Source organism: Accipiter gentilis, chromosome 12, assembly GCF_929443795.1.
Source record: "Accipiter gentilis chromosome 12, bAccGen1.1, whole genome shotgun sequence".
In the NCBI taxonomy this organism is placed as follows: Eukaryota; Metazoa; Chordata; class Aves; order Accipitriformes; family Accipitridae; genus Astur; species Astur gentilis.
Window position 1 is genome coordinate 14,504,759 of NC_064891.1, and position 24,025 is coordinate 14,528,783.

Here is a 24,025-nt window from a genome sequence, read left to right on the forward strand (position 1 = left end):
AAACATTAAAGAAACGTCCAGCTAATTTTTTCTGGTATTAAAGCTCATATCTTAATGTTCAACCCTTGTGTCAGCTAAAAATAAAGTTCTACATGTGACAAGCTTGAAAAAAGAAGAACATTTTAACTAAGAAAACGTGATGAGAGACTCTTACGGTTTGAAGTGTTGGATTTCTTTCATGCCATGAATTAAATGTGGCATCTGATATGAGCTTTCTTAAACTCCTTGTCAACACAAATAACATTAAAACCGACTACCACTGGGGCAGACATTTCTATTTGGGAGTCAGATCTTTTTAAATTGGTTGGCCATTGCAGAATCAAGAATTATTTAAGTGTCTGGAGATTAATTGATCAAGACAGAAAACAAATGGCATCAAAGTATGCTATTAAAAACCAAAATGTCTTCAGAGTTGAATATCAGCGGAGCTTCTTAGATAAGACTACAATTAATATTCATATATTTAGACATTTTATGTCTGCAAAAGCATATTTGAAATTCTGCAAATTTAATATTCAATAGGTTCTGCAAACAAATGCCAGAATACAGATTGTTTGAGAATGCTTGACATAGAGACTATTATGTCTTTATTATACTGCCAACAGAAAGAGAACACAGCTGCTTGGGCATTTAATCCTGATTCTTATATGATTAAGGATAGCCATAGTGAATGTAAAAATAAAGCCTGAAACTGTTTCTTTATGAATATAAAACTTGAGTGGCTCAGCAAAAAAAAAAAGAGACATCCAAAATAGTGGATTTCTAATTCAGTTTACGATATACATAGCTTTGCTGCTTCTCTTGGAATGAAAATACAGTCTCGTAATTGAATTTGATGCTCAGTAAAAAAATAATATTTACACGGTACTGCATACAAGTTGAAATTAGTATTTTCTGAGACAGACTCTCTGTTCACCGTAAATTAGAGTACATGAGCTGTAGACCTTTATAATGGCCTACCTGAAAATTAAGAGTCTTACTTTTCCTTGATTTATTGTGTTTTGTCAGCTGCATTTCACTTCATCATACTGCAAAGGTAATGTAGTTCTTTTCACTGAATAGGATTATAAAGACTGATTACCTCAGAGCAACATCATTAGGGTTTAAACAATCTGTTATAATTACATCTCTTAATGATGATCAGGTTTTGTTTTTAAAATAATCACTTTCTTGAGGGAATATACTTTGTGATTTACAGTAGTTGTCTGCCCTTCCTTTGAACCCTTCATTTCCTGTTTTCCAGGTCTCATTAAGATGAAGGAATGTAGGTTTGTGAAATTGTTTCAAATGTAAGATTAAAATATTAGAACAACCACTTTAAAAGATGGACACAGAGAACCATGAAAACTAAAACTCTCAAATCAGCTGAAATCTAACCCAAGAGCATTCAGCTGGTATCTGTTCCTGTTACATTTTTCAATTTAAAAAAAAATAAAAATCTCAGAAAGTTAGATTTTTGCATAAGCCCCTACATGTGATATCATCAGCTTGAGGTGATGAGTGATAAATGCTGAATGCTGACCGTTACCAATTTTCCAGCATTACCCGAATTTTTCGTGGTCTTCAGAAAAGGATCTTTCTGACACAGAAATGAATACCCTGAATCCTTCAATATTTCAGCTGAGAAGAGAGCTATAAACTCAACTAACTCAAACGGTCACCTGAACTGGAGTGTAACTGGGGTGCCTCTGGTTTGGAGTCTCCCTGGTTCCCAAAACATTGGCTGAGGCATTTCCTTCCCCTCGCTGGGTTTGATACCCTGAAACACTAATCAAACATATATGATTAGCCTAATTCTTTATGCTGTCCAAATAAAATTATTCCCCAACTGAGAAGTGCATAGTAGTCTGGATGTGTGAAAATGCTTCTTGAAAATTGACTTGCTTAAGCTATGAAAACACAAACATCTCATAATTTTTCAAGGCACATTACTTAGGTGGGATAAAGGTCTATCAGAACATTACTCTTAAATTCATGTTGTAAAACTTAAATCAGCAGACTGTTGTGGAAAATGACCTCTGAAACCCAAAACTACCCTAATTTTGTGAGGTTAAGGTCATTGGCATTATCGTTCTGGAAGGCAGTAAGACTGAGCACTTGTGTTCAGGTGAGGATGCTTTTATGCATAGTGGCAGTTTCTTATCCTCTTCAATCCAGTAAGGTTCCTTTAGTGATTTGCTTTATCTGTGCAAGAGAGAATTTCAAAATAGCTAGTACTTGTGTAAATTCTCTACTCAGAAAAAACAGTCCTCTCTAAAAATCCTTTTTTTTTTTTTTCTTCTGTCCACAAAAAATACTATCTAAATACAAGCATAATATTTTAAGCAGAATGGCAAAAACAATGGGTTTGCAAGCTATGTTTTCTTTTTCCAAATCTTAATCTTTAGTACACACCTTATTGTGTCTGTAACCCATGGAACCGGTAGGCTGTCAGGGTGGACTTGAACAGATACACTCTTACTAAGGTACTGGAAAGCTAGCATTAGCATACTGTAAGGGAGATAACTGAAAATGGTAGGACAACTTGCTGCCATCTTGGATGGCTCTACTTGCTAGAAGAATAAGATGTTAAAAAAAGTCGAAGAAGCTGCAGGACCGAGTACAGTGTAACTGGTATCACAGCCACTTACCTGGAGGAATCCCCATGGTGAAGAACAAACAAGAGAAAAACCTTGCTGGGAATGGGGGTTGGGGTCAGTTCGTTACACGTTGTCTCTGCCGCTCCTTCCTCCTCAGGGGCAGGACTCCTCACACTCTTCCCCTGCTCCAGCGTGGGGTCCCTCCCACGGGGGACAGTCCTCCATGAACTTCTCCAGCATGAGTCCTTCCCACGGGCTGCAGTTCTTCACGAACTGCTCCAGCGTGGGTCCCTTCCATGGGCTGCAGTCCATCTGGCACACACCCGCTCCAGTGTGGGTCCCCTGTGGGGTCACAAGTCCTGCCAGAAAACCTGCTCCAGCCTGGGCTCCTCTCTCCATGGGTACATAGGTCTTGCCAGGAGCCTGCTCCAGTGTGGGCTTCCCATAGGGTCACAGCCTCCTTCGGGCATCCACCTGCTCTGGTGTGGGGTGCAGGTGGAGATCTGCTCCACCGTGGACCTCCCTGGGCTGCAGGGGGACAGCCTGCCTCACCATGGTCTTCATCACGGGCTGTAGACCTTCAGGCACAGAATGCTCTGGCATGGGTCCCCCGCAGGGTCACAAATCCTGCCAGAAAACCTGCTCCGGTGTGGGCTCCTCTCTCCACAGGTCCACAGGTCCTTCCAGGAGCCTGCTCCAGCGCGGGCTTCCTGCAGGGTCACAGCCTCCTTTGGGTACCCACCTGCTCTGGTGTGGGGTTGCAGGTTGATATCTGCTCCACTGCGGACCTCCCTGGGCTGCAGGGGGACAGCCTGCCTCACCATGGTCTTCCCCATGGGCTGCAGGGGAATCTCTGCTCTGGCACCTGAAGCACCTCCTCCCCCCTCCTTGTTCACTGACCTGGGGGTCTGCATAGGGGTTTCTCTCACATATTCTCCTCCTGTCTTTGGCTGCAGTTGCACAGGTTTTCTTTCCCTTTCTTAAATCTGTTCTCCCAGAGGCGCTACCACCATCACTGATGGGCTCGGCCTTGGCTGGCGGCGGGTCCATCTTGGAGCTGGTGGCATTGGCTCTGTCGGACATGGGGGAAGCTTCTAGCAGCTTCTCACAGAAGCCACCCCTTTAGCCCCCTGCTACCAAAACCTTGCCGTGCAAACCTAATACACACGCATTTAAAGAGGAAAATTAAGCTTCATAGGCATCTTTTCTTGGATCGTTATTCCAAATGTAAATAGATACATTTTTCCCAGGTCTTTAGCACTTCAGTGAATGGCAAAGAATAGCCAAAATTTCTTCTTCCTTTTAAATAAATACTAGTTTTAATAGCTCTGATGAGTTGTTAAATCAGAGTTTTCATCTTCTCCTGTGTCAAAACAGTTGGAATAAATGCAAACATACTTTTATTAGTTTCATGAACTATTCAAACATTTGTTAATTATGAAGATGTTGTTATTCGCTGGTTAAAATATGTGCAGCTAAAATAAACATCCATATTCTGATGCTGACTCAGCAAATATGCCAGCTTTAATGTTAGCTGAGAAAAAAAAAAAGAGTATTTGGACTGAATTGCAAAAAACTGAGTAAGCCTTATTAGCTACACTTGATTTTTGTGAAAACTAAGAAACGTCATTGAGCTATTTTAAGCATCTCTGCCTCACTCTTGCTACGTGTTCTCCTTAGTAAGTCAAAGAGCTGTACTATGTACCATAATTTTAAATTAAAGAAAATAGCAAAATCTAACATAAAAAGTTAGCTCATCCTTCAGTCATGCCCATTAGAGAATAAAATATAAATAAATACCCCTAAAGCATAATTAGGTTCAGACACTGGAAATGTTTCCTGGATTTATGGTGAATCTACAAGTTACATAATAACCACAGGAATCCTCCAGTGCTCTGTTTCCATCCTGCTTGCAGTCACACGTGGAAGGCTGCTGCTCCCACGGAAGAACTTCAAACTTCTGAACTGCAGAAGAACTGCAAACTTCTTTAGGTTAAACAGAAAAGTGAAGGGGGAAAATAAGAGGTTTACTTAATTAGGTGACTGAAGATGTGAAATTCTGAAAAAGCTAACGGAGTTAATATAGCACAGTCCTGATTTTCTACAGTTTTAGGGACCAGCAATTCCTAAGGACTGCGTGTTGTGCATTGATGTCATGTGAGATGTAAGAATTATAAGATAATTGTGGCATATAAGAATGGATACCCTCTACGCAAGCTCATGTTGTATTTTTAACTTAAACGTATATTATATGATCGAGCAATAAAGTAATTCATTATCAGAGCAATAAGAAGCATTAAGGCAGTCTTAGCCTTTGCTATGTGTATATATCCTGGCCTAGATGAAGTTCAAGGAGACGTCTGGAAGAGTGTGGCTGATTTTGCCGGGTTTTGTGGAGAAACACAAGGGACAAACAAGACAATTCTTTCAAGTTTTTGGTGAGTAAGGCAGCGAAGGCTGGCACTGCTGGCAGTAAGAAGGCAGGTACCAAGAGTGGTATATAGTGGAAGTATTGCGAAACTGATAAAAGCTAAGCAATGAAAAATTTAGATGTGAAGACCAATACTTCTGTAGTTAACATTTCCATACAAAGAATATTTTAGTTTTGTACAAAGAACCCCCTTGTCAGTATTCAGCATCTGTTAAAATCTTCACTTTTTCTCTTGGTTCCCTTCCTTGTTGAAATGAATTATGTGATTTCAGTTTATTCTCTGGTGAATAATATTTGCCCCATGTGACAATGTCTGCTTAGAAAAGGACTGTATCCAGGGTAACTTGTTTTAGCTCTGGAGGACTGTGGTACCTCCGAGTCAGGAAGGAGGTTGTAATTGATGAGGAAAAATCAGAAAAATCATATAATGTACAATAGCAGCTTGTGTTCAGCATGTTGTGCTCATGCAGGGTCCAGCAAGGGCTGTCCGTGTCTCCTTCACACTAACGAGTACATTGCATTCAATGTGGGGGGAAATGTTTGGGTTTTTTCTTTTTTAATTCAGCATCTCCTTTCATTTCATGATCTCTCTTTTACAGACACCAGCTAATTAAAAAAAAAATTAAAATTAAAAAACAAAACCAGAACAAATCCACCAATACTACCTCTATGAGATAATTACAATGAGACACTTGAAAAGTAAAGTGAATTTCTCTGAGTTGCGTGTCGTGCCTGCGTCAGGGCTGGGAGCAGCCCAGCATCGTGTCTGTGTTTCCTCCCCTCTCCATCCCACAGCTGCAACTGGTCCCTGGCCCCCTCCCTCCTGGCTATGCGTTCAGTGTTGGTTCATAAGCTCGTTACCTAAATACCAGCCTGACTTTCCTCTTGACCTGAATACTCTGACCTGGAAATTGCTTATTTCCTAATTGCAGGGAAAACGTGTGACTCCACTGTCAATTACTGTGAGTGCAACCCTTGTTTCAATGGTGGATCCTGCCAAAGCGGGGTGGAGGGGTACTACTGCCACTGCCCCTTCGGTGAGTATGCTTCTCCTCCTCTCTGCTTGATCTTCCCTTTCCCTATAAATAATTCTCAAATTGCTGTTTATTTTTACCTGCATAAAACCGAGGGGTGTGTATATGGATCCTGCTTCGTGGGCAGGTGTTGGTCATCTCCTGGGCCCGTCCTTTCTTTTTTTCCCCAGCTGCAAGTGAGAAGCACAACATTAATATTGGCACTTTTATATTTAGTAGATTTGATTAAAAGAACCTGACCGAATCAAAACGGCTTTGTTAGCCCCCACCAGTACTTGCCCATTCAATTTATTGTATGTTAATAAAGTTCTGAGTTCCAAAACCAGAGCACTATTCCAAGAATCAGAGAAGTGTATAGTACCGCCAAAAAAGTTTAGTAATTATTAGAATTTAATTATCCCAAATTTCGTTTGTGGAATGAACGCCAGAAAACAACAGAGATATTTTAAGGTATCATGATATAATTGCAGCAAGATTCATTCTGAATGCAGATTAATCCAGAATTGTCATTGTTTGTATAGAAAAGCATGAAAGTAACTGCAACAGATTAACCAAAAACTAGATAAACCTGAGAAATCATCTACAATGTTTTAAGGCTGCTGAAAACCCTCACACAAAAATATGGTTCTCAATACACATTTCTAACTACCTCTGAATATGGTTTTCTACTATCATGTGGAATAACTTCTTTATTCTGTTTTATTTCTTTGTTTTATATTTCCTCAGAGTTTATTCATTTCCTTTATAGTCATAGTCCCTTGTAAATGGAACTAATATTCATAAATTAAGTAAGTTTTTTCTCGTTGTTGCTGCAGTAAAAAAAAAACAACAAGGGAAATTACATTACAGAGATCTGAAAATAAATATATAGAATGCATCAAAATATTCAGATCAATAAAAATACAAGAAGGCATAATGTTTTGATCACACATAGGCTTGTATTGTATATATAAAAAATGAACCACCAATTGAGAAACAGTCCAGATAACAGCTATAAAGAGAAAAGTAAGCTCAAGTAACAAATTTGTTTCCTTAACTGGATTAACAAATGCCTGATGATAATTAACAACCATATCTGACATAGCTGTCAAACTGACTTTTTTTTGTTTTCTAAAGAAACCGTAGAGCTCAATGAAATGTACTTTGTTTTTCAATAGATGTAACTATCATTTGTAACTCAATATTTAAGTTAAATATATATACTTCACCACCAACCCATGGGTAATAGGATTCTTCTGTTCAAGTTGCATATTTTTAATCATACATTAGACATTAAGTTCTTAAAGAGCCTGTGTATCATAGCCATGTCTAGAGCACATCAGTACTTTGTTTCTGGGAGAATGCACAGTGAGGAAAAAACTACCTGATACCAGATTTTACTTTTCATTTTGCAGGTGTTTTTGGGAATCATTGTGAACTGAACAGTTATGGATTTGAAGAGTTGTCGTATATGGAGTTTCCCAGTATGGATCCAAACAATAATTACATCTATATAAAGTTTGCCACTATAAAAAGTAACGCCTTAATGTTGTATAACTACGATAACCAAACCGGAGAGCGGGCAGAATTTCTGGCCCTGGAAATAGCAGAAGAGAGGCTAAGATTCTCCTACAATCTTGGCAGTGGCACATACAAGCTTACCACAACTAAGAAGGTGTCTGATGGACAATTTCACACAGTTATTGCCCGGAGGGCTGGAATGGTAAGAAATGCTAAAATGAGAATTTAAGACAAGTTCAGCCAAGTCACTTTGGCTTCCATATGAACTCAGAGGAACATAAAATTAGTAATGTTGCATTTGCTAGCAGAACCTCCAACTTTGGAAAAAAACCTCCCTCATTTCTGTCTTACTCCAAGACCTATAATGGTTTGTTTAGTATGATGATGATAAAGAATAATTAAAAAAACATGTGCAATGCCCTGTACTCTTAATGTGAAAAATGAGAACCAGGAATAATTAATGAAATAAATTACTAAACATGAGGCTAATTAACTGATGCAGATTACAGGGATTATTATTAGGGAAGGCTAATTAACCATAGTAACTACAAAAAGCCTCAAAATAATTTTTCTCAACATTTGGAAAATAGAAGCAGACAAACTTAAAATTCCAGGCATCCCTGACCTCTTTGAGCGAGTTTGGAGATTTTACCCTTTTCCAGACTGGAAGCCTGTTTTTCCTCTGTAGCATACATGTAAAAAGTTCAAAGGTGCTACATTGAGAGGGTTTTTTGGGGGGAAGGAGGGAAGTTACTTTTCTTTTTTGTCCCCCAGAAAGCATCTGAGGGGAGGAATTCTGCCAAAAACTAGACTGGGACAACTGATCACCATATGCCTGATACTCTGACTCCTCTCCTGCCTGCATTTTTTTTTCCAGTAAATGTTTTGTATTCCTCTTCTCTCATTTTTTAATAATATTTCCAAAGCAGAACATAAACCAAATGCTCTTTGAGTTCAAGCCAAGCTTTTTGACTCCACAATGTGTGAGCTAGAAATGAAACCAAATCTATTTGCCATCCATAATCAGTAACTATGGCCCAACAGCTCTCTTGTTAGGCAGAAATGGCCAGCATACGTGAAATCCCATATTCTTCCCATGTTTGAAATTAAAGTCATATAAGAATAATATATGGTTGGTGATCCACATTTTGTTTTCTATATTTCAAGCCAGAAATGATGTAGGGAATAAAAGAATAAACTGTTCTACCCAGTGTGGCTCCCCCTGAGTCCTTGTAGAGATTTCCCATAACAAACTGCTGCAGAAGGCAGTGGTGCTGAGATACTGCCCCTTTCTATTTTTAAGCTGCTCTGTTTGGAGCGCCCTTCTGAAGACCTTCAGGTCCAGGGTGAGAGGTCCATAGGCACAAGTGTCCCGAAAGCAGCACAGGGATGTATTGCCTTATGTTCTGGGGTTCTTTGTAGGATCAAGGTTGTCTCCTGACCTTCCTAAATGGTGGGTTTTTTCTTCTCTCTTAGAAAGTCTTGAGTCTAAAACTGCATTTCAGCTGCATAGTGCCAGATCTGACTTCTCCGTTTATTGAAAGGGGTATGGTTTAGTCTTCAGCTGGATTTGCAAATCCAACTTGTGTGTGTTTGTAGGAGTTATATATCCAAATAAGATGAAGATAATTGCGATTTGAGTAATGACTTTGTTTTAACGTGCTTTAATATCAGATAGTTAATAATATGTATCACAGCTTCCAAATGGTAAAGCCCAAAGATGCACCTAAATCTTGAAAGGCACCAGGTTCCCATTTCAGCAACTAAATTAGTGTGATATTTCTATCAATACGATTCAAATGGCTAAGTATAGGAGCACACACTAAAAATCGCAACAACCGGAAAAAAATAGAGCAGGAAAATGTTTTACTTGTAGATATGCCAGAGGGCTAGACTGCAGAAGAAGAGATAACATGAAAAGGACTATTTACAGAAAATTTCAGTTATGAGTGCTTCAGGCTGAAAGCAAACATTTAAGACAACCTATACGTTTGTGTGATTTTTTTTTTTTAAAGTTTAAACCTCCTCAGTAATGTCAGCTGTTTACAAACAGTATGTGAAAAGACTCGCCTTTGTCTTAGATATTTCTGCTGCAGAAAAAATGTCTCCCAGGTGTCCAAAACTGTATAAAATAGCCCTCCTTCAGGATTCCAAATCTGTCATTTCCTACAGCACAGTGGGATTTTATCGGAAACTGGTGAAATCATTAAGTTGTCAGTCCTGAGCTATTGCAGAGTGACAGGATAGAAAGTCTCATAATGCGGCAAGGTAACCATAGAGTAATGCTTAAGTAACAAGCAGGAACATTTGACTAACATTAGAAAATAAATTGTATGAACTCTGGTCCAAGTAAAATATATTCTCAAGTATCTAGCCCTTCAGCTGGGGTTGTAACTTGGCTTTCACAGCGCATAGCGATGTAAGTTAGGGAGATTACACTGATTGAGCTAAGAACAAAAAACTCATTTCATTTTTTGTTGTTCATATGCTGAAGGAAAATATGTATGCGTGTGATGGCATACAGACCAGCCAGCTTATTATTCTTTCTATGAATTGTTTCATTTATACAGGGCTATAATCTGCTTTGGAACTGCAGACTGACCTTTCTTGGGAGAAGCAGTTTGCTTATTATGTATGGAAAGAAATTCAAGATAAGCTTTCATTAAAAATAGCAAATTGAACAATTCAGGCGGACTGTAGGGCATGATTTAGGGCTAAGAGCTGTGAATGTATTTGGTCAATATAAGGTGTCAGCTCACAGTATGTGTTTGGAAATGCCATGGACAATCTATGGGGATTTCAACAGGACGTTGTTAGTGAACTTAGTTGCAGGCAGGAAAAAAAGCCGTTGCAGAGTAATGATGTACTGATAGCTATTGCTGTTTGCTCAGCTCCTGTAGAGTAATCTAAATGAAAATATAAACCAAGGCCTTTTTAAAAGTGACATTCGATTTAAATTTGCTGTAAACCTGTACCACACATCTAGTTGAAACATGAGAAGCCGATATGTACAATTTGGAGATTATGTTTATTTTTCTGAAATTTTGCTTTAAGGTTTTTCTGCAGCGCATCTGTTATTAATAAATTGCTGTGGGGAAAATTCTTTGCTAAATATGGAATAAAATAAAAACTCCTTTTGAAATCAGCAGGAATTATTTCATGATTTTAGTGAAAGCTTTGGTTAGACTTTTAGAGATTCCAAATAAAAGTGCCATGATTCACTTTAGCGTAAACGACAGAGATGGGCAGTGAGGCAACCCCGTTGTCTGGGGCTTGAGGGCTTGGAGATAATAATAAAGAGAAAGACTGCTCTAAGTGCTGGTGATGCCTGGTACTTCTCTGAATGTCAGCTTGGTCCCAGTGCAGGCGTCCACACATTTCACCATTATGAACGTGGGGCAAACGTCCCTAATGACATCTCAACCTAAGGGTTAACTTAATCAGGTCCACTTGGTTAATCTTTTAAGTATTATTGAGTGGTTGGTTGTTATTTTTAACTAGTAATGTCAGTGTTTGTACACCCAGCTTTTGTAACGTGTTTTTTATCAAGTTCAAGCAGTATGTTTAATGTCACGGTCAAGCCCCTGAAGAAATGCCCTTTGTGTTTGGAGGGAGCAGCTCTCTGTTCAGATCAAGAGTAGGATACGCTATGAGCCAAAATAACTGCAGTTTCAAGGAGTAAAGCAAACAAACATGAAAGAAACCCTATCCATATCTGAAAACTTTGTGTTTAGCTGATTCTCTGTATGAGGCAGTCAGTTAGCTCACTCTTGGTATTCACTGTGTTGATGCAGAACGTAGTTGATCAGTGGCTCTGAAGCACCCTGCGATCCCGAGTGACACAGTAATATACAAGTGTTCCATTCCAGCCAAGTTCTTGATGTAACATATTTAATCATAAATATTTAATGTGGTTAGGGACTGCAACCTTGTAATATTCAGCGTATTCGTGTGCGTGGCTTTTGCAGGCAGCATCACTGACAGTGGATTCCTGCTCTGAGGATCAGGAGCCAGGCTACTGCACTGTTAGCAATGTGGCTGTTTCTACTGACTGGTAAATAATTCTTCATTTTTGTGGGGGTTTTTTTGGAGTAAAATGAAAAAGAAATCACCCTCTAAAGCCAGAGGAATTTGGAGTAATGATTACATGGCCTTAGCCCAGCCTTAAGCAAGGGATAGATACCTCAGCTGCACTCCTTCAGAGGCATGCAAAGGCAAGGCTCCCAAGCATCATTTTCTCCCGTCTTTGCAGAAGCAAATTAAATTTTCTACATGTACTTCTACTTGCTAACTCAGGCTACTTTTCTGTATGGAGTTTATTCATGACAAGGAGTTTATTCACAAATCCCCAATTTTTGACTCCGTCTGTGTCCCCAGGCTCTGGTGGCACACAAGAAATATATGGCCATGGGTAGTCTGCACTGTGGTCTATATGGGGATAAGACTTATTGCCTCATACTATGAGATTTCACATCATGATCTAGAAAGAGTTAACAAATTAGGGTATCAGGTGCTCAATTACTGACAACTAATAAATCTTAGTTGACAGTAAAACACAAATGTATTTGTTATAATCAACTGGCTCTTAAATATACAGCACTACTCTTTGACAGTTTGAAGTTCTACAATATTTAGTGCTACAAATCTTTAGCAAAGCCTCTTCCACTTTTACATTTTGAATCGTATCTATCTTGCCAAAACCAGGCTCAGGCTTAAAATGCTATTACTCTAGTTGCACCTATATTTAACTCCAGTGTTCAGTTTTGGGCTTTGATTTGGGGTCTTTTATTTATTTATTTATTTAAGCTGCACCTCTCATTTCTTATAAAGGTGTAAGAAATAATATCACCTGATTACTGCTTTCTTTTTAAAAAAAATATTAGGAGTAATTACTTTGATGTTGTTTTCAGTAATGTCCAGATATCATCTTTTACAGTTTTCACTTCTTAAATATTGGCCCATACAGAGAACAAACCTTATTTCTTCTGTTTACCGTAACTAACTCAGAAGCCTTTCTGTCACATCTTTAGATCCTCTTTGGAGATAACAATAACTTCAGTTGCAATCACTTTGGCTAATTTCATACAATAATCACAATCATATTTCCTGTCACACGTGGCTTCCCCCCTAGCAAAGGTGTGTTATATCTTTTTAAAATACTGAATCCATCTTACAGCTATTTAAATATCATACACAATTTAAACGATAATTGAGTAAAAAACATTATGATTTTAAGCACACTGCTCAGTCAAGTGAATAGAATTTTTGACATGCAATAACTGAATGTGAATTTAGAGTCATACCCATTATAACTGTTAGTTCAAGCACTACTGTCCTCTCTGTCTCCCCTTCTAAATGTAAAATAAGCATTTTGGAAGAGGAATTTTTAGCCGCAGACTAGCTGATGGTTACAGTTCCTGTGTTGTCATTGCTACCTTAATGTCTGATACTGATAAATTATTTTTCTGACTCTTTTATAGGACTCTCGATGTACAACCAAATCGAGTTACTGTTGGTGGCATCAGGTCTGTAGAGCCCATCCTTCAAAGGAGAGGACAGGTGGAAAGCCATGATTTTGTGGGCTGTATAATGGAGTTTGCAGTCAACGGACGTCCCCTGGAGCCCAGCCAGGCTTTGGCAGCTCAAGGAATCTTAGATCAGTATGTCTGCTATATATGGTATCGAATGGACTGCGTTTACAATAAAGGAAGCCATCAGGAAAGTCAGATGCTATTCCATTCAGACACCGTCAGCTATTTCTTGTAAAAAAATGACTGTAGAATTTATTGTAAAGTGTGAAAAATGTAGGAAGAAAGTGAATTTGGAAGAAAAGTTCACAAAAGATTACAGAAGCTTCAAAAAAGCAACATCATTAGATTTCTATTGCCAATTATTTTTAATGTTGCCTTTCAGGCTGAAATAGAGTAGCCCTGTTATTGGGTTTCTTTATAAATTTTGCCTGGGTTTGACTGTACTTGTACGATTTGCTAACCCTCTACTTCTTATTTCTTTTTAATCCACAATGTCTGTTCTATCACTTTGCCTCTCAAGTATCACTGAATTTCCCTCATATCCTCCAAGTGATATTTCAGAGATTATGAACTATCCGATTCTGTTGGTTTTTCCATCTCAGTATTTGAAGTCACAGTTGTAGCAGTAATGTCAGTCTTTCGTCCAAATTTGCTAGCTCACCCTTCCTCTTTCAACCCCCAAGTTTGCAGTGTTCATTGTGAGATGAAGTCTCTGGAGTTCTGCAGCATAAAAAGCACCTATAAGAGTTTCTTCTTCTCTTGCATAAGAGATAATAGGAGTTTCACTGTCTCTGAATTTGCTTCTTTTCATAAGACTGTTATAACACGACACTGAAAATTGGGATCTGTTTAGAAACACGAGCTGTCTACGGGGAAGAGCCTCTCCATTTTCGCATCCCTAGGGGGAAAGAAAGGGAGTATCATTCAAACACAGGATGCTTCCCAGCACGTTTGCTCCGCTTATTTGTGCACACATTCTTCAGCATCTACTTTTCTGCTTTATTTCAGGTGTCCCAGACTAGAAGGTGCTTGCACAACCAGCCCCTGCCAACATGGTGGCACCTGTGTTGATCACTGGTCATGGCAGCAGTGTCACTGCAAAGAAGGACTGACGGGAAAGCACTGTGAAAAATGTAGGGAGGGGGTTTTACTGTCTTTCTCTTTAATATACATCTAACTATGGTTTAACCAAATGCTACTAAGAGTTTCTTTTCAGGGGCATGGGATAATGAATTTTATAAAATAATGAAAACAAGCAGCATGCTTGCCTCTTAAATAATTTTGAAGGAAAAGTCCACAATGGACTATTGTCCTTTCATGAGCTAAAAATAGTAGCAAGTTACATATATTATGTTTTCTGGTCTGTATATCACATTTTAGGTAACTTGCACTCATTTAAAACTACTGCTTCCCAATAATGTATAATCAGTAACGAAAATAAAGCTATCCCGTAGGAGGGACTTGTGGGCTATGGGGAGGTAAGAGGGCAAGGGAAAACCCTTCCCTTCATGTAAACATTGTGTGTATGTGCTTATGGCTTCTCTGAACTCTAGGTCTTTTTATCAAATGACCATCAGATTATATGCAAGAAAATATGCTAAATGTAAATGCAAGCAAGCCATTTACACTCTGGGGTTATTAACTCGCACACTGATAGCTCTGTAAATCAGTACGGGATTGTCTAGGAGAGCAACGTGATTTATTTCCATGTAGTTGTAGTATAGCGACTGGGCTTTGTTTTCTTACATGTTCCATTATTGTTTAGTTGATTTATATGCTTTTATTGCGCTGGTTTACAAAAGAATTTAGCCATAATTTTAACAGCATTTGGTAGTCAATGCTCTGCCATTTTTTATTCTTTTTTTTATGCCATAACAAATAGAAAGTCATTATCTCTGCCCTGAAGAGCTTAGAGTTCAATATATCATGAAGCCCTGCTTGCAGTAATGGAAACAGTAACATCCCTGGGAAGGAATTACAGTTCTGAGAGCCAAATTTTTTTCCCTACTCCCTCACTTGTTCCCTAGTGAGTTTTAATTTACTATTGACTGATAGCAGCAGTAAATTACTAGCACACTCCCACTCTCAAACACACATTCTTGTTGAAGCCAAAGAATAGAGGGGCTGAAATTGCCATCCACTTCTGCTCTCCCCTCTGACCTGCTCTGAACTTCATCTCTGCTCTGAGAGAAAATGGTCATTATTAGGCAGATGATCGCAATAGCTGTAACGAGCTGCGTACTCAGTATTTCCCCGTCCTTGTCCCAGATATTACTGCCGACACTGCCTTATCGCTAGAAGGCAAAGGACGACTTGACTACCACATGAGCCCAAACAAGAAGCGAGAATACATGATGAGACACGGCACTCGAGGCGCTAGCCCAGGACCCCCGAACGCAGACCGCTTGGAAGTGAAGTTCAGGACAAGAAGCGAGAATGGCGTTTTAGTTCACGTCCAGGAAAGCAGCAACTTCACTACCGTGAAGGTAAGATTACAGCTAATGCAGAGTTTGATTTGATTGGACTGCCTCATGCATAGTGATCAAAATCACATTTTTCCATTACTCTTGCTGTTTCCTTTATAAAATATTAGGTTTTTAGCTGAGGCTAGGCACTGCTCCAGTATCATTCATCTTCTCAACAATTCCCTTGCAATTTGCCAAGGTATCAGAAGATCTTGATGGGCTTGTATCTAATCAGTTTTGTCTAGACTCCAAATAGTGACTGTTTTAAGGCAGCAAGAGCAGTACTCATTGCCATATTTGTTATCATCAGTAAGTTATACTCTACAGAACAAATTGTTTTGTTATTGGCCTTTTATCTTCTAATTTTTCGGGCCTTGAACCCAGACCCTCCTTAAGCTAGCAAACAATTGCCAAAAAGTTTTCATTAATTCCTACTAGCGTGGCTCATGCTTATCAAACTAGGAAGTGAGGGATAACTTGAATTCATGAGGTTATCCATAGACCAATGTCAATATCAAATTATTTTGAGATACGTAGCTGAATTAATGCTTCAAATGCCACACAGTTTTGTTTTCTTCCCAAAGAGTTTATTGCTGCAGAAGTTACCTTTCTCAAGAGAAAGCGATGGTTCAATTCCTGGCTATGACTCAGTCCATTTACTCATAACTCTAAATGACTACAGCAGTGATGTTGGCAAGCCCCTTTATTGGGTTGGTGTGAGCTCCAAGTTTCCTTGACTGCTGTAAGGCTTTCCAAGTTTTTTCCCTGACTTTTAAAGAAACTCATACAGAAATTCACACTTTCTAAGCTTCAGCCCAATGGATATTCTCCACCTGCCTGACCAGAGATACAGACCTTTCCTGACACACCGGCTGCATTTAAGAAGCAAGTCTGCATTACTTCCCTGGCATATGCTTTTACCACATCATTTGATAGGAAGTTTCTGCCTCAAGTCATATTAACAGATAAGATCTCATAATTTTGAGTTCTGGAGAGAAAAAAACAAATACTACCTTTTTCTCCCTAGCAGAATTTGCTAGGTCAGCTCTATAGGCATTATTAAAAAAAAGAAAAGAGAGTTGCCTTTCCTGGCTGAAAGCACTAGTGGTGTGTTTATGCAAACACTCTTATTATTGTTAATATTGGTGAAGTTATACAAGCAAGCAGAGGGTGTCAAGTCCCAGACCCAGCTGTGCAAGAGCAAAGAGCAGAGGTTTGCCTAGTAACAGATGCAGAAGTTTGAGGAAGGAGAGGTAACATCACTGTGCCGATTGTTGCCGAAAAGTTTCCAGATCATGCTAGTTAATAAAACTGTAGTAATTTAGCCGTAGTTAGTACAGTATGGCTTCTGCACCGACGCTCATACCCGGAGTAGGTATCGCAACAAGCACTTCCCTCGGCAGTGGCCCAAGATGTCAGTGAAGCCAACCCATGCGTAGGTCTCCATAGCATCTCAGTCTACTCCCAGTGCAGAAGATGAGCTTTAGGGACTTCTTTTTGCAACTCTTGTCAGTTTTCAAAACAGACCATTTTATAACTTGATTTTGAGGTCTTTTAATATGCCTGTTATCCAAAATGTAAGCGTTCAGAGAAAACCTGCCATATATTTTTAATATTAAACTGTGCTAGGGAAAAGCTAGAAATCCTGTGGCTGCTTCCATACCTCTGCATTTTTCCTCTTGTAGTTAACTGGTTTTGGTGTAGTTGGGATGGGGTAAAATTAAAGAAATGGTAATAAATCAGACCCACTGAGATTGCGAGCAGCTGATTCACTAAATGATGGATGTAAACTCCCCCCAAAGAACCCAAGAGAGGTCTTTATGATAGAAAGGGATCCTTAATCCAGGAAAGATACAAAACCTAGTAGATTAAATTAAACAGTGGTCAAATTCAGATGGAAAATGCCCCCCCCCCCAACCCACACAAAGGAAAGAGGGTAGGGGATTCCTTATTACTAAAGCTCTTTGTCTCAACTTATTGTCCTACAAATAATACACATTGCAGCTAATTCAGTTAGAAGTAATGGGATAAATACAGCAGGTTAAAGATGAAATTGCCTGCCTTGTTTTAGCTGGAAATCTCATCTGAAATCAGATTAAATTAACATAACTGTAGCTCTAAGAGCTGTGAATTGTACGGGTAGAGAATGTGGATGACATGTTACCTATATGAGCTAACATACCCGTTTGTTAGGGTGCTGAGGCACTGGGACAGGTTGCCCAGAGAGGCTGTGGATGCCCCATCCCTGGAAGTGTTCAAGGCCAGGTTGGATGGGGCTTTGAGCAACCTGGTCTAGTGGAAGGTGTCCCTGCCCATGGCAGGGGGCAAGGTAGACTAGATATCTTTAAAGGTCACTTCCAACCCAAACCATTCTGTGATTCTATGCACATACTGAGTTGCAGGAATAAATCAGAACATAGCTCATTTAAGTTATATCTCATCCAGTGGGCTATAAATCTGTAAAGGCTAGTGCTCAGATTTAAAACAAATAAGCAATTTGTTTGGTAAAGGAGACCCGGAATGTTGGTAAAGTTGAATCATCCTTGTAGTTAGGAATATGTTTGCTTTAGTGGTTGATTCTTTTCATTATATTCTACTTGTCAGTTGCTCTACCACTTGAATAAAACCCAGAAATGGGTGTTACTCAATATTGTCAGCATCAGCATTTGTTTCAAATTTGGAAATATGTTATGCTTCAAGGAACCGAGAAGAACATTCCTTATTTTTTCCTGGTTGAAGAAGTCATGGACCCCTCTTGTCTCTGGAAAGTTTACTTTCCAAATGCCACTAGTATATTATTTATGAGTCTGTTAGCATTAGTCACATGTAATTTTAAAGACACAGAAATAGAGCTAGAGAGTCATAATTCAGTATGGAAAATATCAGTTGTTGACAGGTAAATAGCTCTACAATTCTTCTCTAATGTGGAATTAAAAGTTACAATTCTGCGCTTAGTCTTCCCATAAGCTTAGATGATATTGTCTGAAATGGTATATTTATTTTGGTTTACATAAAGACCAAAATGCAAGGCAGTATTTTCATGGAGCGTAAAAGACAAAATAAGACTAACAAACCAATTGCAGGTTACAGACATAAATATATGTAAATATTCGTCTCAGTTAATCTTTTTATAAATACTTTTGATTGTGGCAAATGGTGTTTAATATGTTATAATAGTTTGTGTGACTACATTTCCAAATGTGGGATTTTCTTTGGACTGTGTGATAGTTTAGATGTATGCCACCTCTGTTTGCCAGTAACAAAAGCATCCTGTCTCTGAGGAGCAGCTTTATCAAAGAGTCCCTCAAACAATACATTTTCAAATAGTCCAAATTACTGCTTTTATAAATGAAGTGTGTGCACATATTAACCATTGTATTTCTCGATCCAAATGGAATACGTGCTAGATACATTTAGCTCAGGCTGCTGCCAAGACATGAGCGTGGTCTTGCAGCCATATTAAAGCTGATCTGTATGAACAAAGTCCTCAGCTTGCATCACTGAAGAAGTAAATCCAGAGCATTTAACAGTTTCTGGAAACAAGAGCAGCATTTTTGTAGCCGGTGTGTCACCTCACAGTTCTTCCCAGGTGAACATTATTTTTCCTGGAACAAAGCATGCGAGGCTTAGAGAGCTTTCAACAAACCTGGGGCTTCAACCTTTCCTGGATGATGCATGTGCACGTTCTGCACGCTCGTGTTACAGATCACGGACCGACCGAGCTACAGCGAGGAACACGGGAGGAGAAATAGTCATTTTCTTTAACATGTATGACCTAAACATGCAGAGTATGGAAGGAAACTTGCAACAAGTTGCAGAACCGCCCTATATGAGCTGTACACAACTCTGTACGCCCTGAGGAGGTCAGCTGACATACCCAACTTTTATGCAATATTTGAGAAGCTGGCAGGTTTGGATAATGGTGGGGTTTTTTAAATTCCTACAGCTTAAATGCAGAATTTGCAATGATCTCATTTTGGGATCATTTAATATTGAGCTAATAAGAGGTTTGAAATCCTGCATCTCATGATTCAGTAGAATTGTGAGGCGTCATTCCTAGAGGAAAAGCCAAAAAAATTTTCATGGAATTTAATAGTGCCTTTTTTTCCTAACAGCTCACAAGTTAAAAAGTAGTTTGCTCGAGTAAGCACCATTTGAAAATTCACACTAAATAATACACTTTGCAACTCTTCGGAAAGGTTTCTAAAATACAACTATTTTTCTGCAAAATGCAAATTAGCAGAAAAAACAGATATGAAATGGGGATCTTGCTCAAGTCCTGCCATGCCATATATACTCCTACTGTGTCATAATGAAAACTAGATGCAAGGGTTTTTTGGGGCAAGGACAATATCTGTTTACTCTGCAAAGCATTTTCCACACTTGCATTGAAGAAGGAGGAAGAATTATTCTTTTATTGGTTAAAGTGTTTTGTCATGTGCATGGCCTATTGCTGGCCTCTCAATAGGTTTTCCTTTTATGTGGTTAGCTGAGGAGCTCGAAAAAAATAAGTTTTCTACAGATGCAATGATGTATTTAATTGCAGCCAAATTTTTAGTACTAAATAACTAATGCATTTTTAGTACAAACCAATTATTTGGGGAAAAATACGCCCAGGCTTCCTATTACAACTGAAGCCACGTGTTACTGTAGCTGTACTGAATAGGCATTACAGTGGTTATATGTGTGTATAGGAGTGGTTATGTGTATATCATTTTAAAATTATGCATTTTGTATTCTTCTGACCAGATAAAAGGTGGGAAAGTGCATTACGTATCCGATGCTGGAATTGCTGGGAAAGTGGAAAGAAATATCCCAGAAGTGTACGCTGCAGATGGTCAGTGGCATTCAGTACTCATTGAGAAGAACGGGTCTGCTACTATCCTGTCTGTCGACAAGGCTCATAGCCGAGACATTCTCCATGCCACGCAAGACTTTGGTGGCCTAAATGTTCTTACAATTTCTTTGGGTGGAATCCCATCAAGCCAACCTTTCAAGAGCACAGTTGCAGGTAATTTTTATTAAATTTTTTTTCTTATATGGTGCACATAAGCACATTTGAACAGACAAAGGGTCTCTGTTTGCTTAAAGGTTGCAGAAGTACTGTAATTTTTTATCAGTAATTAGTATACTTCCATCCTTTGCCAGAAAAACTGCAATTTGAATGAATAAGGATTGCAAACTTTGTTCCTTCAATACACATTGCAGGCTTGTTGTTTCCAAAAGCAGGCACTCCATCTGCAGGGTTTTTGGAGGCAGGAGGTGGGGTTTGCTTGCTTGTCTGTAAATCTGTTGTTATAATTTTGTTATGCTAATGGAGAAGAAAGGGTCTATTCTTTACCTGGGTCACAATCTGGAAAATCAAGGCAAATCTTTTGCTTGGGCAAAAATGCTAAATGAGAACTTTGTCTCTGTAGGGGTTCAGTAAGTACTGCAGGATTTAGCCTCTTATCAATATGATTAAAATATTTTCTGAAACTCCAACTTCCTCCTGCTTTATCCTGCTGTCAAATGAAGAATAGGATTTATTCTGAGCAACAGAAACCGAGGACAATAAGGAACCACCCTCTGACCGACGTCTAGCTGTTAAGAAGTAAATCAATCTGCCTTAAGAGTTAAAGCAACTGTTTTAGACCCTGGCAAAAGAAGTAGATAACATATATTTCATATCATTCCCCCAGCAATAAGTAAAGATGGAAGTGATTTTCAGCTACAAACTGTGAGATACTCCAGACAATGCAGGCGTTAGTTTCACAGTTTTTATATTGAAAAATCTTCCTGACTTCAAGAACTGTAACCAGCTAAAGGATCGTTGAGTGGAGCAAATTCACACTTCACATCTGTGTATTGTGAATTTGTATGAAATGTGGTATGAAATCATATGGATGCTGTGCTAACCTTTACCCTTTTTACATGTATGTTTTATGAGCAGCCTATGCATGGAAAAGTCAGAGGCTTTTAGGAAAGCTGGAACAAAGAAAATTTAGGACACTAGCTTCTCACCACTGCCTGATGCTGTGGCAGACAAATTAGGAATGTCTGGCTTCCATTAGGAATACACAATCCAAAATCTCTTATTCATATGATTTTATTTTATTTTACTATTGGATTACATTGTGTACAACATACCAAGGATTTACAAGGGGGGAGGTATAAAACTCTGCATGAACTCAGAGTCAAAAATATCTGCAGTACTGTTACAGGCAGACAAAAACATGCATGGGTGACAGTTCCAGGGTTGTGAAGCTGGTATATCCAATAAAGTTTTCAAAGCTGGGTAGACCTGACAAAATCCCAATCGCCGTTTATCCCGTCACTGCTGCAAGGGACCACCAAGCATGTGGCAAGATAATCGTCCATTCGCTTGGGCTCCCACCTGAACCTAAATCCTCAATTTCTTCTTCATTTGAAAATGTAAAAACAGGAGAAGATGAAAATATAAGTAATACTGAATGAAAACACATGTCTTTCAGAATGGAAAAAATACAGAAATAGCATGCTTGCAAAACTCATCTCCCTTTACACCACATGACTTGCATCTCTCAGTGAAACATATTTGATGTTGATACCCACTCGTATTTCATTTCTGACATCAGAGGGTGTTCAGATTTTAAAACAACATACTTTGAAGTTTATAAATCTGTGATATCACCTCATACAACTTGAGTATATTTGCTATTTCCTGACAGAGTAAACATTCATAACATTTATCTCTGCGCTACCCGTTTTTACAGAGATTTCCACAGTTATTCACAAAGTTACCATTCATAGTGGCTGTTTTTCCATTCCAGCAATATGTTTGCAGAAATGAACCTTTCTCTGACACTACTAATGCATGGAAAATTTGCTCCTGTTTATTGTTTCACCCAAGTGTGATGCTTCAGAACTGAGTAGTGGCACTTTCCTTCTCCTTGTTGATTATTTTTATTGATAATAGCTGATAAACTTGGTCTTGAATAGTGTCCTCCTCTAAACCTTGCGCTACACACAGCATCCCAAGGAGAACACATCACAAGTTAAGGAGAAATAAATACGTTTCCTACAGCAACCACGCATGTGGACGCTGAGAGCATAATTTACAAACACATCTCTGCATACCATTTTGTCACAGCTCCGAGTAGAGGTCAGCATAAAGTTGCACTATCCTAAAACCCTTGCAGAAACATTAAGTCTGGGTAACACAGAGAATCATTAGGCTAGCAAAGGACTGGATTCTCCTGCGACCTCACACATAACCACCGCACAAAGGCCAGGGATAATCCCGTCTCCTTGGGCTCTCTCAGCACTCAAACTCGGCATCACCACTGACAGGGTAGCCCTACAACCAAGCTGTGGGAAGTTTGGAAAAAGGTTGCTCAAAATTCAGAGGCGTGAAAGTATGGCCATGACTTTAGGAGACAGTAAGACAGGAGGCTTAGCTGAAGCACGATAGGCAACTTCAGCTCAGAATACGGGAAATGGGAAAGCACACAAGCAAAGGGGAATGGAAGCTAGTGTTTTCTGCTAGCAGAGCCAAGGCAGCTGCACAGTTTTCTCTGTGTGGATGATAAGAAGTTTTAGAAATATGGCAAAATTAGGAAACAAAAACATTTAAGTATCTTGAATGAAGTCATTAGAAGGAATATGTGTTCAAATTCAATTTAAAGACATTAAATACTATTAGAATCGATTTTTCCCTATGGTAACCATTTGAATTCTTGGCTTATTTACTGAACAATGGAGCCTTTCATTTGGTTTCAGTGAAATGGGTCTTTAAATTGAGAATTGAGTCATTTTAACAATATATTTTTAGAAAATGTAATGTTTATGCAAAATCCAACCATTTGCTCATTGCTTAGTATTTTAGAAAAATAATTTTGCTTCAAGGGGAAAATACGTTATAATAAAGATCTGAGAATATAACCCTCAGAATTCCTGCAATGAGCCTATCTGTAAGATAAGCACGCTACAATCAAAAAAGTATCCATGTGCAGTGCAAACCTCAGATTTAATCTGCTCAGTGAGCAGCAGCATTGAGTCTATGGGTGAGCAATCTGGTTTTACCCAAAATGCATTTTTTCATTTCATTTTATATTATGTTTTTTTCCATGATTTGAGTTTTATTCCCAGACTCCAAGCTTGAGGTAGGTACTTCCTAATTGGACAGTAGTTCCTGCTCCTGCACAGCCTGTGTAATTCTTAAAAGCCAGATCAACATTTCAAATTGTATTTAGGCTTCTGCTTACAATTGCCTGTTTTTTCAGATTTAATGAAAGCAACGGGAGTGCAAAATGTCTTACAGGCCTTCTAGAACACATGACATGTTAATTTCAGCATCTTAATTGCAGGTTTTGGTACATTTTATTTACTCACCTAAGAATATTATCGTTGCTTTGAAATCTTAGTGTTAAAGTTAAAAACCATGGTTTCTTTCTGAATTCTTATTTGGCAGACTTAAGAGAATCAAATACTTTTTGCAAGATATCTTGGTATCATTTACGTAAGT

The 24,025-nt window shown here is 38.8% G+C and overlaps 1 protein-coding gene across 1 annotated transcript in view; it reads left to right on the plus strand.

The window, feature by feature from the left end:
• Nucleotides 1-24,025, plus strand: part of FAT4 (FAT atypical cadherin 4) — a 150,281-nt gene that overhangs the window by 122,200 nt on the left and 4,056 nt on the right. The window contains exons 10-16 of the mRNA XM_049815189.1: nucleotides 5,943-6,047; nucleotides 7,439-7,746; nucleotides 11,513-11,598; nucleotides 13,025-13,204; nucleotides 14,084-14,208; nucleotides 15,344-15,561; nucleotides 20,290-20,551. Coding sequence (XP_049671146.1) covers nucleotides 5,943-6,047; nucleotides 7,439-7,746; nucleotides 11,513-11,598; nucleotides 13,025-13,204; nucleotides 14,084-14,208; nucleotides 15,344-15,561; nucleotides 20,290-20,551 — 1,284 coding nt within the window. The remainder of the gene's footprint in view (nucleotides 1-5,942; nucleotides 6,048-7,438; nucleotides 7,747-11,512; nucleotides 11,599-13,024; nucleotides 13,205-14,083; nucleotides 14,209-15,343; nucleotides 15,562-20,289; nucleotides 20,552-24,025) is intronic.